Source organism: Lagenorhynchus albirostris, chromosome 2 (assembly GCF_949774975.1).
Source record: "Lagenorhynchus albirostris chromosome 2, mLagAlb1.1, whole genome shotgun sequence".
In the NCBI taxonomy this organism is placed as follows: Eukaryota; Metazoa; Chordata; class Mammalia; order Artiodactyla; family Delphinidae; genus Lagenorhynchus; species Lagenorhynchus albirostris.
Genome location: NC_083096.1, coordinates 90,167,116 through 90,183,798, shown reverse-complemented (window position 1 = coordinate 90,183,798; position 16,683 = coordinate 90,167,116). Strand labels below are relative to the sequence as shown.

General features: G+C 52.9%; 2 protein-coding genes across 2 annotated transcripts; both read right to left on the bottom strand.

Moving 5' to 3' along the window:
* On the bottom strand, positions 1-3,240 carry LOC132516037 (glutathione S-transferase Mu 3). Its single transcript, XM_060142422.1, has 8 exons — positions 3,156-3,240; positions 2,685-2,760; positions 2,280-2,344; positions 1,093-1,174; positions 915-1,015; positions 695-790; positions 495-605; positions 1-194 (listed from the first exon to the last, which is right to left on the bottom strand). The coding sequence occupies exons 1-8, from the start codon at positions 3,201-3,203 to the stop codon at positions 96-98; spliced, it is 678 nt and encodes a 225-aa protein (XP_059998405.1). The 5' UTR covers positions 3,204-3,240; the 3' UTR covers positions 1-95.
* Positions 3,241-5,580: 2,340 nt separating this feature from the next.
* EPS8L3 (EPS8 like 3) lies at positions 5,581-15,852 on the bottom strand. The gene is made up of 17 exons (XM_060141898.1): positions 15,781-15,852; positions 13,928-14,086; positions 13,493-13,642; positions 13,348-13,403; positions 12,809-12,948; positions 12,606-12,721; positions 12,224-12,344; positions 12,077-12,138; positions 11,771-11,845; positions 11,302-11,450; positions 8,214-8,295; positions 7,936-7,970; positions 7,261-7,444; positions 6,947-7,075; positions 6,569-6,642; positions 6,149-6,281; positions 5,581-5,897 (listed from the first exon to the last, which is right to left on the bottom strand). The coding sequence occupies exons 1-17, from the start codon at positions 15,850-15,852 to the stop codon at positions 5,886-5,888; spliced, it is 1,749 nt and encodes a 582-aa protein (XP_059997881.1). The 3' UTR covers positions 5,581-5,885.
* Positions 15,853-16,683: the final 831 nt, after the last annotated feature.

Here is a 16,683-nt window from a genome sequence, read left to right as displayed (position 1 = left end):
TAACTGCAGTGCTATTTATTGAAAAGAGCAGAGAAAGTACAGGCCCCCCTAGGGACAGGATGGAACAAAACAAGCAGTGCAAGTATGCCTCCTGCTCAGCATATTCTCTTGTTGCCCCACTGGGCCATCTTGTTGTTGATGGGCATCTTAAGGAAGCGGTCAGACTGCATGTAGGCAGCTATTTTCTCCAAGGCCTGAAGGGAAAGCACACCAAACCTTATAAAGACTCTAGCCCAGCCCAAAGCCCCATTCCAAAACAGCAACACTCACATGCTGCCTGACTCCACCCCCAAGGCCCTCACCCCTGCCATTTCTTGTAGACAGTGCCTTCAAGGTATAGAAGCCAGGGCCTTCCCAAGACTTAAAGGCTTAGAGGTGTCCAACCTTGATCCCTTTAGGCAAAAGCTGGTGTTGGGCAAGAATCTACCACAATGGGGTCCCTTGGGGCCCGGGGAGAGTCTGTTTTTGTAAGAGAAAGGTGCAGGGAGCATCACCTCAAAACGGCGCATGAAAGCCTTCAGATTTGGAAATTCATCCAGGCACGTGGGCTCAAAGATATGGTTCTGATCTAACACATCATAGGTGAGGAAATCCACAAAGGTGAGCTAGAGGAACGATAAGATCATCAGGTCTGGGGAGTTCATTAACACCTGCAGAGATAGAAAGGGATCCCCTCCTTTTCCTTTCTTCCTACCTTTTCCCCTGCAAACCATGAGTATTTCCCCAGGAACAAGGAGAACTGTTTCAGTTGTCCAGGTAGCTGTTCCAAGTACTGAGGCTTCAGTTTTTCCTGGGAGAGAAGTAAAAGGGAAAGTGAGAATAGCTGTCATCATCTGCATGTGAATGGAGCAGAAATAACACTTTGATTCCTCAATGCTCCTTTTTCTTGATGCCTTCCTGCTGAGGAAACTCACGTGGTCAGCGTTGTAGCAGAGTTTTATCAGTTGCATGCGAAAATCCATTATTTGGTTCTCCATCATGTCCACGCGAATCTTTTCTTCTTCAGTCTCACCACCTGTAGGCCAAACTGTCATTTGGCCTTATCCACCCCCAGGTGAGCAGCCCTCACCTCACCAGCCCTACCCCACTCACACATATTGTGCTTGCGGGCGATATAGCGCAAGATGGCGTTGCTCTGGGTGATCTTGTTCTTACCGTCCATGAGATAGGGCAGCTGGAAGGAAAAGGAAAGGCCAAATGAACAACCCGACTCTCTCTTGCCTACCTGCCTCTCTCTCCTGGGAAAGATAAGACTTGCAGGGAAGTGAACAGTAGAGAGAAGATGCTGTGTCAGGAGAAGGAAGAGAGTAAGTAAAAGTTAGTAACTGAGTCCACACCTGATTCTAGACAGGGGTGCTTAATCTGTGTGTGTGTGTGTGTGTGTGTGTGTGTGTGTGTGTGTGTGTGTGTGTGTGTGTGTGTGTGTGTGTGTGTGTGTGTGTGTGTATGCATGCGTATGTGCACGCCATGGACACTTTTTTTTTTCTTAATTATTTTTGGCTGCATTGGGTCTTCGTTGCTGCACGCAGGCTTTCCTTAGTTGTGTCTAGCGGGGGCTACTCTTCGTTGCAGTGTGTGGGCTTCTCATTGTGGTGGCTTCTCTGTTGTGGACACAGGCTCTAGGCGTGTGGGCTTCGATAGTTGTGGCACATGGGCTCTAGAGCACAGGCTCAGTAGTTGTGGCCCACGGGCTTAGTTGCTCCGTGGCATGTGGGATCTTCCCAGACCAGGGCTCGAACCCATGTCCCCTGAATTGACAGGCGGATTCTTAACCACTGCGCCACCTGGGAAGCCCTGGACCCTTTCTTAGAATAAGGTTTTTAAATGCATAAAGCAAATTACATATATTTACACGATTTATATAATATTAAAATAACAAAATTGTAAGAGTAATATGTGCCTATGAATGCATTAAATAAGAGGTAATAACTATCATACTTTCAAAATATGATAAGTGTAAATAATATTTATTTATAATATCTGCAACACATTAATATAATACAAAAATATCCATTTTCTACTAGTGACAAAGTCACAGGCATGGCTAATAATCAAGGTCACTGACTGCCTATACTCACAACAGAAGGAATTGTTAACTTTTAGTTAGTGGAAATGAAAATGTAATTTTTTCTCCATCTAAGTTCAAGGACCCCTGAATTCTACCTATTCTATCCAGGTTAAGAGCCCATATTCTAGATCCCCCTAGAATAGAGAGGAAAGGAGCAAGGATATACTTGAAGACCTTCCCTTCTGTCCCCTATTCTCCTAAAGCCACTTACGTTAGGAAAGTCCAGGTCTAGTTTGAATTTCATATCCAGCCACTGGCTTTTATCATAGTCAGGAGCTGTAAGAGAGAGAATGAAGTGGGATCCAACCTCCTTAATATCCGACCTGAGGAGAGTGGAAAGATCTAAAGACACACCCTAATTCCAATACCTCACATACCTAGACCCCCAAAGCTTAACTATTACTCATAAAGTGTTAAGACAGGGTTGGGCTATGGCAGAGAGAGAATCCCCAGATCACTCCCCACACTGGACACGGCAGAGAGCTCCCAGGTGACTGGGGCAGAAGTCCCACCCGACCTCGTCGTGATGCCACCCTCAGGGCAGAAGAAGACAGGGACATTTGGAGGGCCTGCTCGGCTTAGCGCAGCGTCGCACTGCCACCCAGAGGGGCATTACCTTCCCCGCACGTGTATCTTTTCTCTTCATAGGCTGTCTCCGTGAACTCCAGGAGCATGCGGATGGCATGCGCCAGCTGGGGAGTAAAAAAGCTCCCCGTCAGCATCTGCACAGCTCCCAACGGCACCCCCAAACCACGCCCGCCAATGCCCCGCCCCCTTCCGGCCCACGGTTGCCCAGACGCTGCATCCCGCCGAGCGGGTAGTTAAACGGCTCCTGAGACCTACCACGTTGGGCTTGCTGCCCTCAGCCCCTCTCCCCCAGGCCAGCGTGTCCAGAGGCGGGGCAGGGGTCGGCCTCAGCGGCCCGGGAGCTCGGCTGGGGCCGGCCGCGCTGCGTTAAGCGTCGCGGCGTAGGAAGTTTGGCCCCCGAGTAGAACCCCTTCTCTCGGAGACCACTGACCGTGAGCCCCCGGCCACCTCCGCGTCCGTCTACCAGACCGAGCGGCTTGGCAATTGAGACGGCACTCACCCCGCGAATATCCCAGTAACCCAAAATCATGGTTGACTTCGACGACATTTCGTTATTGCGTGCCTGCCTTCGCGGACTGGGGATAGTTGGCTAACGGGAGGGGCTTTATACCCGACGTAAGTAGGTGGCACCAACGTGCGCGCCTGACTCCGCCCCCATCGTCGTCTTCCCCTCCCCCCCCCCGAGTGTCCGCGTGGCCACGCGCAGGCGCGACTGCTGCAGTCCCTGGGGTTGGGGGCGGACCGTCCCCGGGCTAGGCAGGGGAGGAGAGTGACCCGGACCTGCGTTTGGGTCTCTGCATTCTCCACGCGTGAAGCGGAATTGTGTTTGTTTACTAGTGCCAATTAGGGTGGGAGGAGCCCTAACAGCCTAGGCGGTGAGGGCCCTGGTTACCCCCGGAGAGTGCGATTCATGCCATAAATATTTATCTAGCGGGTGTGGGGGGTTTGGGGGGAGGTGGGCAAGAACCAGGAGGCGACTGAGACTGACCACCAGGGAATCTCTGTCTTTGGCGTGCGCATTGAGGATGGATGGAGAGGAGTTCGGACCTGCTCGTTAGGTGTCTGGCCTGGCCTCTACAGCACAGCTACTTAGAACACAGAGCCCCTGTGTTCTAAGACCCCCTAGCCGGGGTTTGGGAACTCACTTTTCCCCCTTAGTTTGGCTGAAGCAAAGATGAGACTTTTTTTTTTTTTTTTTTTTTTTGCGGTACGCGGGCCTCTCACAATTGTGGTCTCTCCCGTTGAGGAGGGCAGGCTCCCGGATGCGCAGGCTCAGCGGCCATGGCTCACGGGCCCAGCCGCTCTGCGGCATGTGGGATCTTCCCGGACCGGGGCACGAACCCGTGTCCCCTGCATCGGCAGGCGAACTCTCAACAACTGTGCCACCAGGGAAGCCCAGATGAGACTTTTTAAAAGGACAGTTCACTAAAAGAAGAAAGGAAAAAAGTACAAACACATTGGGACAGATGCATTTATAATGCCTGATTTCTCCTCCTAAGATAACAGTCCAGTTACAAATTAACTTGGGTATAAGACTAACACTTAAGGAACACCTATGATATGCTAGTCAATAGTCTAGGTATTTCACGTATGTTACTAATTTATTGCAATTTAAGCTTCACAACAACTTTGTGAAGTAGGTTTTATGCCCATTAAGATTATTGAGGCCTGGAGAGGTTGGGTGAGTTGCCTTCCTAGGTTCAAGTTTCCATGGGTGGCCTGGGATTCAAACCTAGGTCTGTCAGCCCAATTTGTGTTAGTTCCTTTGCACTTGGATATCCAGACAGTCTCACCTCATCTCAGTCCTTGCTGGGAAATCTGGGGAGCATACTTTTTTTTATCTGGTTCTGGAGGGTTTCCCTGTTTCTAGGACTCCTTCAGCTCCATGAAGCCCCAGAAGGCAATGTGTCAATATCTCCTCTCCCCGTTCCCCCAAATTAACTTTTCTGGTTAACTTTTGCCCTTGAAAGTCAAACCTTAAGGGTCTCACTTTTGTTCTATTTTGTGAGGGAAGATGTTTGCTTTCTTATTCAGTGTTATCAGCTAAGAGAGACGATTTTCGGAGGCCAGGAACTTGAGGGGATGACATAGGCAGTCGAAAAATACAATATTCTGGCAGTGTTAGGGTCATGGACAAATTCAATTAAGAGAGACTAAGGGAAAATCTTAAGGACCCTTAATCCATAAGTACATCAAGCCTTATCTGTAGACTAAATCAATGAAAGTACAACCTGTTTTGTAGGGAGGGCAGTCTGTGACAGTTCTGAGATTAAAGAAGGCTATGTATACTAAATATCAGAAGCCACAGACAGTACAGGCTCTTCACTTAACGTTTGAGAGAAAAGGAAGCCAGAGAGTGAAATGACTTGCCAGAGTTCACACAGGCAGTCCAGTGTTCCAGTCCAGCGTTCCCTACGCTCTGCCACTAAAGAGACAAGCTGGGGAGGGGGCTCAAATTTAGCTCACCCAACAGGAGGGGACAAAAGTATTAGAAGAGAAAGTTGCCAAGTAGAGCGTGGACCACCTGACATGCTTTTTCAGTGCGTCTCTAGATCATCAGCCAGTATGGCTGATCAAAACCTACCACTGTCAGCCCCGGTACTCCTTGCTCCTGTGAAGTGTTGTGTCCTCAGCTGTGCTGGGTGCCTTGGAATATACTGGAAGAAGTGTACACAGAAGGATAAAGATGTCAAGGATAGCCTTATTTTGGAGTTTGTTTATAAAGTAAGGAGAGCTTGGACCATAATTCTCAAATTCTGGCTCAGCTCCAGTGAATTCCCGCTCACTTTCAAACAGTCTGGCCCAGTGATGGATGTAGGGCTGCTGCTGTTTCATGCCCAGTGTCCCAGCTCTTCCTGACTCTCTGCCTTTGGCCCCCATCAGGGCCAGAGGAAGCTGCAAGAGAGGCGCATGACAAGCTTGAAGATACTTTTATTGGGGAGGAGGGGGGCTAAACAGAGTCCTGACAAACCTAGGCTTAAGTGCTCCAGGCTCAGGAAAGAGATGCAATAAATAGGTGGCAACTGGGGAGAGCCCTCAACACAGCGAGAAGGGGCACCATTCGTCTCAACCTCTGGGCTTGCTCATCTTCTTTGCTGTGTGAGCTGGGGTGTGGGGTTCGCTGCAACCTGGGGGCCTGAAAGAAGAATTCTCGGGGCTCTAAAGAGTTATCATATCCACCATCTTGCTTGTGAGAAAGTCTTGGTCTTGGAGGTGTTTGAGTTGCTGCCTAAGGGTTCATCTGAGGAAAGAAAAGGTTGAGGTGAGGCTGGTGGCAGGTGAGGGACCCCAGAGCTGATGCCAACAATCAGCTAGGAGCTTCAAGGCATGCCTGAGCACATGAAATCAAGCCCCTGGGGGACTGTCCTGTGGCCAGACCTGACACATTGAGTGCCACCCCAGGGTTGGGGCTGCTGGCTTGTCCACCTGACACTCTCACTCAGGGATCATCCCACATTTCCAGCGGGGGTCGGGATCCCAGGGTGGCCTCACCCCCAGCATCCTTCTGACAGCCTCCAGCCGTGCCAGGACCTTTGGGGCCTCCTGGGGACACAGCATCTGTAGCTCCCCAGGTCTCATGTGAAGCAGCTGGCGCCCCGTCATGGACCCGAGAGTCTTCACTGTGCTGGGAACAGAAACAGCAGAAACTGTCAGTGGTGGGGCGGAAGGACTGGGCCTGGGTGTCTGTGTGGAGAAGGGGCTGTTTAGGCTTGGAGACTGGGGTGACAGAAGAATTCACAGAAAGGGTATCTGGAGGCCAGGGAGTAAGATAAACATATTGGCTGAAGCTAATTTCATAGCTCCTGAGGTTGAAGGGAGAAGCGCCCTGGAAGAGACTCTTGTGATGGGGAGGGGTGCCCGATTATTATCTGAGCCCTTTACGGAGGTAAAGCCGTGGGACTTGGCACTCACACAGTGGAGAAGTTCTCTGCCTGCAACCAGGCTGTGACCTCCTCAGGCCTTGAGCTAAGTCGAAGCCCTGGAGCCTAGAATCAGGGGAAGTGGGGGTCAGAGGCCATCTCATCTCAGAGCCACCTACAGCCACCATAATCTGGGTCCCTTCTCTGGGCTTCCGTCAGATCACTTGTCTCACTCCATGGTTCGCTTGTCTGATAGGCACAAGGCTTGTTCTCTGCTCTGGTCCCACGAATAAACTCAGGATACAGTAAGTGTGTGATAATACTGATTAAGTTGAACCGGGACCATCTCCTCCACTTGTCACTGGATCCTCCCTGCCCCCACCTCTGACTCAGGCTTTATAGCTTCTGAATAGTCTAGGCTGGGAAGTACCGGAGGGAACGACTTGCTCTGGCTTCCAGGGAACCCCGACTGCAGGGGCTCCAGGATGTTGCTGGGGATGTAGCCGCTCCGTCCCATTTCATTCTTCACCAGCCACCACCGTTTACTCTGGTCCAGAACCTGCCAAGAGTCACTCCAGCGGTGACCCAAGCCTCTGTCCGACCAGCCTTGGCCCTCCCCCACCAGGCTTTCTCCCTTCTGGCCCTTCCCCACCTTCCCTCTCCCTCTCTAGGCCACGCACGCCATGCTCCCAGTAGCTCCCACCAACCACCACCTCCTTTTATCAGCTCAAGCCCATGCCTCACCTCCAGTACCTCTCCCTGGACCACAGTCAGTTCCCGTGGGTTCCTAGCTTCAAACTCATATAGGACTTGCATTTTCACGGCTGGCTTGACAGGTCCGGGTCTGGAGGGCCCAGGGTGGTGTCCGTGGTTGTGTGTCTCCTCTTGAGCAAAGTGCGACTTGCTCCCTAACCTAGGGCTCCCCCCACTACCCCCGGAGACAGTCAGGATGGCCGGAGAGTGGGGCCTCAGAGACTGGGCCCCTGTCTCAGCCCCAGATACCTCCCCGTTGGAGTCTAACGGTGACTTTTGGGCTTCCACAGATTTTGAGGGCAGGTCCTTCTTAGGTGGGCTTGGGGTGTGGGCTTCTATAAGCAGAAGGGGTCTGAAATGTTGATTTCTCAGGACTCTTCCAGCAGTGGAATTTTCCGTATCTGAGCTCTCCTTTGAGCACTTAATACTCAAGCTCTGGGAAATCAGAGGTATGTGTGGAGAGTATTGAAAGAAGAAGGGATCGGAGCCTAGGAAGGTGAAAAACTGCCTCTCCACCCAAGGTAGGGGAGAGATGTGCCTGTACATGTATGTGCCTGGCTAGAAGAGATCCCGGACGTCAGTGACATGTAGAATCCACAGATCCACAGATCAGCCCTGTCCCTCCCTCCCTGGAACCCTACGGTCCTGACTAAACCCAGGGCGTACCGGAGGGAAGTAGAGTCTTGGTATCTTGAAGGTTCCTGTAGGGGTAGAACAGAGTACGAGCAGGATGTCAGCCAGCGTGGTGGTAGGGAGGTGGGGTGTGAGACCACAGACCCCCTTGCACACAGCTGCCTCATATCCCCTCACCTGTCTGCCCACCACACAGAACCCACCTACCACTTAGGTGTCACGTGGCCATGGTTTGGACTGAGAGAGTGGACTGAGAAAGCCCAGCCAGAGACTAGGGCTTTGAATAGGACTCTGTGCTAAGCTCCCCTTACCTCGTAGGAAGGTTCTGGAAGCTGCCAACCGTCATAGAATGTGGGTTGGTAGGGCAGGGGCTCACTGCCTGTCCATTTGGACCTGGGGAAAGAGCAAGGCTGAGTCCACTCTGTGCCAGGCTGTGGGATGTGGAGAGGGCGGAGATGACAGGGCCTAGCCTGGGTAATCTTCTAGGTAGTGGAGGACGTGGCCCACGTGCACTGATCAAAGGCCCCGGGACACCCACATAGGAGCGAACAGCTAAGCATGTGCAAATCCCACAGTGCAGGTATGCATGGGCCAGCCTCACCTCTGCCCGTGAAAGTGCAGACATATCAACACCAGAAGAGATGAGTACTTTATCTCACTGATGGGGGGTTTGACTAAAAGTGGTGGAACCGCAGAGCGTTAGGGCTGGAAGACCCCCGCGGGGTCTAACTGGTTAGAGTTCCCAGCAGCAGATCTCTTTCTAGCGGGTTAGTACGTGGAACTCCGCCTTGTGATCCCAGCACAGCACTCTGGCTGGCTCTAGGGTGGGAGCTGGTACTTGCCACTCAGCCTCCCCCTCACCCATTGCCTAGCACACAGGAGGAGCAGCACACTGTTGGTGGTCTCCAGTCATGCTCTGCTTGCCGGCCTGGGGAATGCCAAGTCCCCTCTTCGAGGAAGTCCCCTCCCTACCTCTCGGAGGCAGAGGTGAATGCTTCCTCTTTGCACTGCTGCTGAACTCCAGACACCCTGGATTATTGCTCCTCTCACGCTGAATTGCACATGATTCTCACATGTCTGTGTTTCTTACTTACGTTGAACTCCTTGAGAGCTGTATCCATAGTACAGTGCATGGGACACAGGAGGCAGCTAATTTATTCAACGGGGACAAGTCAATGATTCCCCCTTCTGAATCGTTTTTATCGGCTCCTTTTCTTTGCCCTAAAAACATGCTCAGGTCTTCCCTTGACTCTGTTACTGTGCCCTTTAAGCTGTCATTCTATTCCCTTATCTTTGTCCAGTTTTTTGAGGACGTGTCCACATGCCCTGCCTGCATTTTCTTACCTCTGGTTCTTTCGTTACGCCTTGCAACCTGACTTTTACCTTTGCCATTGCTCTGTTGAAACTAGTTCTTCTAAAGTCCTGATAATCTGACTGCCAGATCCAGTGGCCTTGTATGGTCTATATCCTTCTGGATTACCACAGAATTTAGTGTTATTTATAGTTTTGGGTCAATTTGCCTAAAATCAAATAACCTGAATAAAATTTACCTGAAATTTAACTATTTTGAGAGTTTTTGCAACTCTTTAGTTATTCTATTTTCTGTGTTTCTGTCTTTCGTCTCATTCATTCGTTCATTTTTGGTTACTTTAAGAAATGAGAAAACATCTTAGGCCACATCTGACTTAATTTTATATTTAAAATAATAAACAGAGTCAGAAAATAGAATAGAGGTTACCAGGGGGCTGGGAAAAGAGAGGAGTGGGTACAGAGTTTTGGTTGATTGTGTAACGGGTACAGAGTTTCTGTTTGGGATGCTGAAAAATTTCTGTAAATGGATAGTGGAGATGGTTGTACAACATTGTTAATGTACTTAATGGCATTGAATTATACACTTAAAAATAGTTTAACTAACTTTTATCCTATGTATATTCTACCACAATAAAAGAAATTGATTACATTAAGTTATAATTTATGTCTTTAGATGAATTGGACACAAAAATCCTTTAATGGGGCTGAATTGGAAAAAAAACCCCTGCTCATTAGGCAAAAAGAATCCTAGAACCACTGGGTTTTTTCCCAGTTGATTTCTCTTTTTAAAACCCTCTTCTTGGACTTCCCTGTTGGCACAGTGGTTAAGAATCCGCCTGCCAATGCAGGGGACATGGGCTCGATCCCTGGTCCGGAAAGATTCCACATGCCGCGGAGCAACTAAGCCTGTGCGCCACAACTACTAAGCCTGCGCTCTAGAGCCCGCGAGCCACAACTACTGAGACCACGTGCCACAACTACTGAAGCCCGCGCGCCTAGAGCCCGTGCTCCGCAACAAGAGAAGCCACCGCAATGAGAAGCCTGTGCACCGCAACGAAGAGTATCCCCTGCTCACCGCAACTAGAGAAAGCCTGCATGAAGCAACGAAGACCCAACACAGCCAAAAAGAAATAAATAAATTTATATAAAAAACCCCAACCCTCGTCTCTCTTGGTTTTCATGCTTCTGCTTTTTTGTTTCTCCTTTTAACTCTCTGGAATTTCTCTTTGCCTCCTTAACCATGTTTCCTTTCACCACCTTGACGTTTCCCCAGGCCCTTCTCTCATGGGGAGAGCAGACCATGCTTGTTAAAGTGAGCTCTGGGGCTCCCACCACAGTGCTTACCTCCAGGTGGCCCCAAATATCACTTCTGTACTGACCGTTCTCAAACTCTTGTAGCCAGGTCGGACCTCTCCCCCAAAGCCCAGGCCACCCTGTCTCTGCGCAGGTTCCATTGACACCTCAGCTCAGCATATCCAAGCTGGTTTCATCCGCCCCTCCCCACAGCTGTCATCAATTTGGCCTTGCCGCCCAACTGCCCATCTCACGGTTCCACCCGCGTGGAATATCTCTTTCTCTCTTAGCTCCTTGGCTGCTGGGTTGCAACTCTTATTGATGTTACATTTGCAGCATCTCTTACATCAGTAATTGTTAAAATCTGGGCAGGAATTGAGACAGAGTTTTCACTTTGTCCTTGACAAAAATGAGAAAAATTTTACTAGAAGTTTGCCAACTCTCCTTCCTTGGGAAGAATTGTTCTTTTTTCTGAAATAATGCTTTCCTTCAGTGGTGGGTGATGGTAAGTGGTGGTTTTGTTTTGTTTTCATTGTTTGTACTTAGCCTAATTAAAAGTTGGACACTCCAGGTAGAGTCCTTCAATTTGTTTTGAGATATTTCATAGAATAGAGGTTACCAGGGCCTGGGGAGTGGGAAGAATGGGTACAGAGTTTTGTTTAATTGTTTAATGGGTACAGAATTTCTGTTTGTTTTAAGACACAATGTAGAGCCTGCCACCTCCTGCCCTGTGTGTCCTGCCCTATGCCCCCACGCCCCTTGCCTCTGATTCAGTTAGGCTTTGTCGTCACTTACTGGCTGGTGGTCCAGGCTATGCCCAGCCCCTTCCAGAGGTTACTCTCAGGTGGGCTTAGACAGGACTGCAGCAGATCAACGGCCTTGGTGGTGAGGAGGGGTGAGATCACTTGGACTGCTAGGCCAGGCTCAGGGCACTGCTCCAGGATCTGGGGAGGGACAGAAGGTTTCAGGAAGCCTGGGCTCTTGCAGGGCCAGACAGGCGTGGGGAAGGGCCTGGGGTCCCTGGCTTCCCACTTTTGCAATACCGCGTTGCCCCAGGCCTGCTCCTTCCTGCCCCCACTGGTGTCCTTGGGGTTAAGGACAGTGCATAGTGGGGATGGCGTCTTGGGGTCAAGGAGAAGAATGTGCTGAGGTGAGCAAAGGGCAGATCCACAGACTCCCTCTGCCCCCTACCTCCCACCCAGGCCTCTGTCTCATCTTAACTTCAGCATGTCCCTCTGCACCACCCTGTCCTCCCCCGACTCACGGAGTTCAGAGTTTGGAAGAGGAGGTGTATGAACACAGGGGCGCCTGTATCCTGCAGCATCGTGGCCAGGTTTCCCTGAGGATACAGGGCGAAGCCTGTTACCACCCTTCCTCCCACCCTACTTTCACCAGGACCCCAGGGCCCCATTGTTCTGGGCCTTGATGGGGAGCCTGGCATTTCTCCAAAAGTCCCAAGAGTGGGAAGAAGCTGGAGAAGCTTGGGATGTCCATAAGACAAGAGAGGAGGGGACTGCTGAGGTGGGGTGGGGGGAAGGGCTGGGGAAGCCACTTGTGGGGAGCCACATACCAGGAGGTTGAAGCTGTACTTGATCTTCTGGAAACAGTCGATGTAATGTGCCTCTGTTATCCCTGTAGAAAGAAGTGGGAAGGTGGTGGGTCACAGATTATCCCAAGACTCTCCCCCCACTCCTCTCCCCTGGCCCTCAACACTCACCCCCCTGATGCTTTATCTGTTTCTTCCTCTGTCTCTTCTTCTTATGACTGGTGTTTGACTGGTCCTCCTTCAGCTTTTCCATGAATAGCTCGATGTCTCTTAGGACGTGGCTCAGCACCTCCTGGACCCCAAACAACCCATGGTCTGAGTGGGCAGTTAGGCCTACCCTGGAACTCCCAACCCTGACCTCCCGCCCCCTCCTACCACAAGCCTGAGCCTCAGGCCCAGCCCAGGGTCTGACCAAGGCTCCGTGTCCCTCCTCAGCCCAGGCCCTGCCTTGGTCATCCTGGCACCTGGCTCCTTGGGGTGATGGAGACGACTGGTGTCCTCCCTTGGGCCAGGACCAAAAATCCTCAAGGAGCCCAAGACAGTCTGCAGTTACCTGATCCCGTCCTGGGTCCCCGGGGGATGGGGACCTCCTCGAAGGAGGCAAAGTGAAGGCACTTGAGTTTTGGATGATGGAGTGGTGTGGCAGGGGCCTTGGGGATCGTGGTGTGTCTGCAATGGAAGGGAACCATGGCCCAGAACTTCTTTGACCTTTGATGGGAATCCTCTCCTCCCACTGGCCCCCACGCCCAAGCTTACTGTGCTCTGGGGTCATCCAGTGGTGCTGCTCTGGAGGGGGTCTGCACTCCAGAGGAGGTACCTGCTCCTTAGGGATCGGCCTTTCCAGAAGAGGCCCCCTGCATCTGTCCTGACCTGGGAGAAGGGCTCCGAATCGGGGCCTGTGAGCACATGGTGGGGACACAGCTTTGATAGGGTTCTTGGGACAGAGGCACTGCCCACCCTTCTGCCCTAGGACCCAAGGGTACCACTCCCTCTCTCCAGGAGCCCGACCAGCCCTGCTCCCTGGTCTCCATCTGAAGCCTTCCCTGACTCTCCCCTGCCTCATCTGCCTGCTCTCTGGGGCCAGTCCCTTCCACGTCAGCCTCTGAGGCCAGCCTCCAGTGTTCACTGGGCCCCGCCCCAGCCCCTTCCCCATGCCCATCTGTGCCCTATTTCAGCCTGGCCCCTCCCCAGGTCTATGCCTATGTTATTGGGCCACAGGCTCCTGGGCTCCCCCAGATGTGGGGCAGACCTGAGCTCTGAGGTCCTGCAGGTGGGCTGGGGCAGAGGCTGCCTACCTTTGCTCTAGCTCCTCCTCCAGAGCCTTCTGCAGGCTGATCTTCAGTTGCTTTGCCTGCAGGAAGCAGCAGTCAGACAGGCTGGGGATGGGGGGTCGGGGAGGAGTGGGGGGGGTGATGGCTGTTGGATTCCACACCTACTCACCCCCACTTCCTGGCACTGGAAAAGCAGAGTGCTAGTGGTTGGCAGGCCTGAATCCTGCACAGTGATGGACAGGACAGAGTTGTAGGAGCAGGTGTTGAGTGCCACGTCCATGTCCTTGATGCCGTCCAGGTGGTAAGATTCCAGTTCCTCCTGGGCCAGGCAGAGAGGTCAGCTGTGAGGTCACTGAGAGCCAGGCTGACTCCTGGGAGCTCCTGACCTGGGTTGCTCCACCCTTCTAGTGGTCTGGGATGGGGCGTCGTCTCCCCTGATCCCTGTGTCTCTGTCCCCCGTTTCTTCCTAGTCCTGGGTATGTATTGTGTATGGGGAGGGGTGGTTGCCATGTGGGACATGCATCGATGGTGTTCATGCCTGGTGCTTGCTTTCCCACGGCCTGGGTCAGCTATGATCCCTTGCGGGGAATGGTGGGAGGCTGACCTTTGTCTCGATGTCCAGCAGTTGGAGCCGGCCATCCCTGACCTGCAGGAGCAAGTCCTGGCTCCACACCTGGCCCTGAGCATCCATTCCCTGCAGCTTTTGCAGGGCATCCTTGGGCTCCTGGACTCTCTGCGTCCCCAGCTTACATGTCAGCAGGTGCTGAGGGGAGAGGAGAGATGCAGGACCGGGAGAAGGTTTGGAGAAGGGGATCACAGGTGGGAATGCGCAGGGCTGGGGGGTGGGGGAAAGGCAGCAGAGGGGGAAGACATGTCCCTGGCCTCCTTGCTGGGGAGTGCCAGGCCATCCCTATAAAGCAAGCTTCAGGGGCCTGTGTGCTGGCCAGAGGCAGTCAGGCTAGGAGGGGGCTCCCAAGTCAGGGTCTGAGGGGCTGTAGGAGGGGGTTTAGGACTCCGGAGGAAGAACAGTCATGGCCTTTAACAGTCCAGGCCAGCTGAGGGGGCTAGATCGTGGTAGATGTGGGCTTCAGCTACCCAACAAATAAGTCTGAACTCCTCTGGGTGGGATATATATAGGATGCTCAAATTCTGTCCCCGGCTTCCTTTGCCCTCTTTGGAATCACCATCCCAGCCTGGTCCATCTCCTCCCTGACCTAGCGTTCCTGTCTCCGTGCCTTTTCTCATGCTGTTCCCCCTGCCCAGAAGGCACGTTCCACCTCTGCTAGCCCATCACCTCCCAGTCTCTCAGGAAGAAGTCAAGCCCCCCTTCTCCCTGATTCTTGCCCAGAGAGGTCCATACTGACCTCTCTCTCCACTCAGGCCCTTGCCCCCAGCTAGTCTGATCATTCCAGCAGTGTTTTTATCCTTGAGGAGACCCCTCCCTTCTCCTATCCAAACGTTGCCTTCACCAGTCACAGTCCTGCCCCTCACCCTCCCCTCCAGGCCCTGGTTGGGGGGAGGTTGTCTGCCTCCTGCCCCTTGATCCCACAACACCGCCCTCTGCATAGCTCCCAGCTCCTCTCCCAGTTCACACGGCTGGCATATTCAGGAGCTCTGACAACATGACCAAGTGCCCTGGCATCCTGGACATGCCTCTTCTTGCTCTTGCCTGCTAAACCTAACCAAAGCCAGTTCCTAACCCCCATCCCTCCATGAAGCCCAGTGCTCCTGGGCCCAGCCCAGATGGCTGGGGGGCCCTGACCTTTGCCGCCCTCTGGAGCCCCCAGACGGTTGCTCCAGCATCCCTCGCTGCTTCTTCTGCTTCTTCTCCGCGAGGGCCCTAGATCTGCTGCTGCCCAGGGGCGGTTTCTACCCCAGACCTTCAACCTGACCTGGTGTCTTCTCTTCTCTGCCACACCCTTCCAGTCTGAGCTTTCTCTGTGGTGTCAGCAACTCTCCAGGCAACTAGATGTGGCAGAGCCAGTGCAGGGCCAGAGCTTCCATTGTAGGCTCTAAGCTGCGCAGGCCTGCCCCGGGGAGCTTAAGCCCAGAAAGCTCCGCTCTCAGACAGTGGTCCTTTCAAGTCCTCAAACAGGGACCGCTAACCTCACACAGTCCTTCCTCCAGCTGGGGCAGGGGGCGGACTGGGAGACAGGCGGGGATGGGGTGGTGGCAGGTGCCTCCTGACCCATCCCTCTGCTGCTTGTTCCTGCCCGGGGATAGGACGTCCACCACCTCAACCTCTAGCCTGGCCTTCCCTGCCCATCTTCCTTCCCCACATTCAGCAGATGCTCAGTTAGGCTTGCTGGACCCAAGCCCACCTGCTCTGACTGGGTCAGGCCATTGGCTTCTGTGGCAGAGACTTATCTCAGATGTCTGTTTTTTTGTCAGGGCGGTGGACACACGGGAAAACTTGGGTTGAATCAGGAAACTGTCTGGGGCCCCCGGGTTACTCACCTCCACCCTGAACTGCAGGTGGGTGGGCTCTGAGGTGAGATTCTGCAAGTACTCCTTCCGGTGCACTGCCATGGCCCAAAGCAAGGGAGTGGGGGCAGAAGAAGGAGGTGAGACATATACAGCAATAGGGGTTGGTCAGCTTGGCGAGGGAGGGAATGGAGGGCAGGGGGTTCAGGGAGCTCAGTGGGAGGGAACGGGAGAGGGCACTGGAGGGACAGCTTACAGTAAATGGCTCTGCTGCTGGGCCGGGACATGTTGACACTGCTGAGATGACTCCCTAGACGCCAAAATGAATGGAAGAGACAGCAGTCAGGGCTGGGGAGAGGGATACTGGGGCAGAGCTGGGCAGGACAGCTGTTGCAGCCCATCCCTGACCCGGGTCTGAGGCTTGGACCACAGGTCTTTCTGGATCCTTCTCCAGACGTACCCTCTGCTGAGGAGCCCTCCGTCTTGGCTGGGCCTTGGAGGCCCCCAGGCAGGCTCCCAGCTTCCCATTATTTGGCCAGTAAAGCTCATTCCAATGGGCTCAGGAAAGCTGGGTGGACAGGAACTTGGGACCAGATCCCATCCTGGGCCTGAGTGTAAAATATGCCAGATGGGTGTGCCTAGCTTCTGGAGGGAAGGAATTAGGGTCAGCAGCCTTCCCTGCCGAAGCAAGCCTCTTGTCCAAGCCTGTTTCAATTCCTCAAATTAGGAGGAGGCCAATGTTGGCTCTTATGCTGGGGACCCGCTCAGGAGGGGTGTGTGTGTGTGTGTACGCACATGCATTTGTATGCACGTTGATGATGCGGCTCTGTAGGATGTGTCAGTGATCTGCACTTTCCTGAATGTCTTACTAAATCTTCTGTCTCTTTGCCTTTCCATTCTCTGAACCCTCTTCTCAGAGTCCCTCCCCACACAACC

Excerpts from the sequence above, each read along its gene's own strand:
- EPS8L3 (XM_060141898.1), bottom strand. The coding sequence starts at position 15,852 with ATGGCAGTGCACCGGAAGGAGTACTTGCAGAATCTCACCTCAGAGCCC. Across the intron at positions 11,846-12,076 it reads AGTACAGCTTCAACCTCCTG|GGAAACCTGGCCACGATGCT; the intron begins GTATGTGGCTCC and ends CTGTATCCTCAG. Across the intron at positions 11,451-11,770 it reads TCTTCCAAACTCTGAACTCC|ATCCTGGAGCAGTGCCCTGA; the intron begins GTGAGTCGGGGG and ends GTCCCTCCCCAG.
- LOC132516037 (XM_060142422.1), bottom strand. The coding sequence starts at position 3,203 with ATGTCGTCGAAGTCAACCATGATTTTGGGTTACTGGGATATTCGCGGG. Across the intron at positions 2,345-2,684 it reads AAGATACACGTGCGGGGAAG|CTCCTGACTATGATAAAAGC; the intron begins GTAATGCCCCTC and ends TCTCTCTTACAG. Across the intron at positions 1,016-1,092 it reads CGCCCGCAAGCACAATATGT|GTGGTGAGACTGAAGAAGAA; the intron begins GTGAGTGGGGTA and ends TTTGGCCTACAG.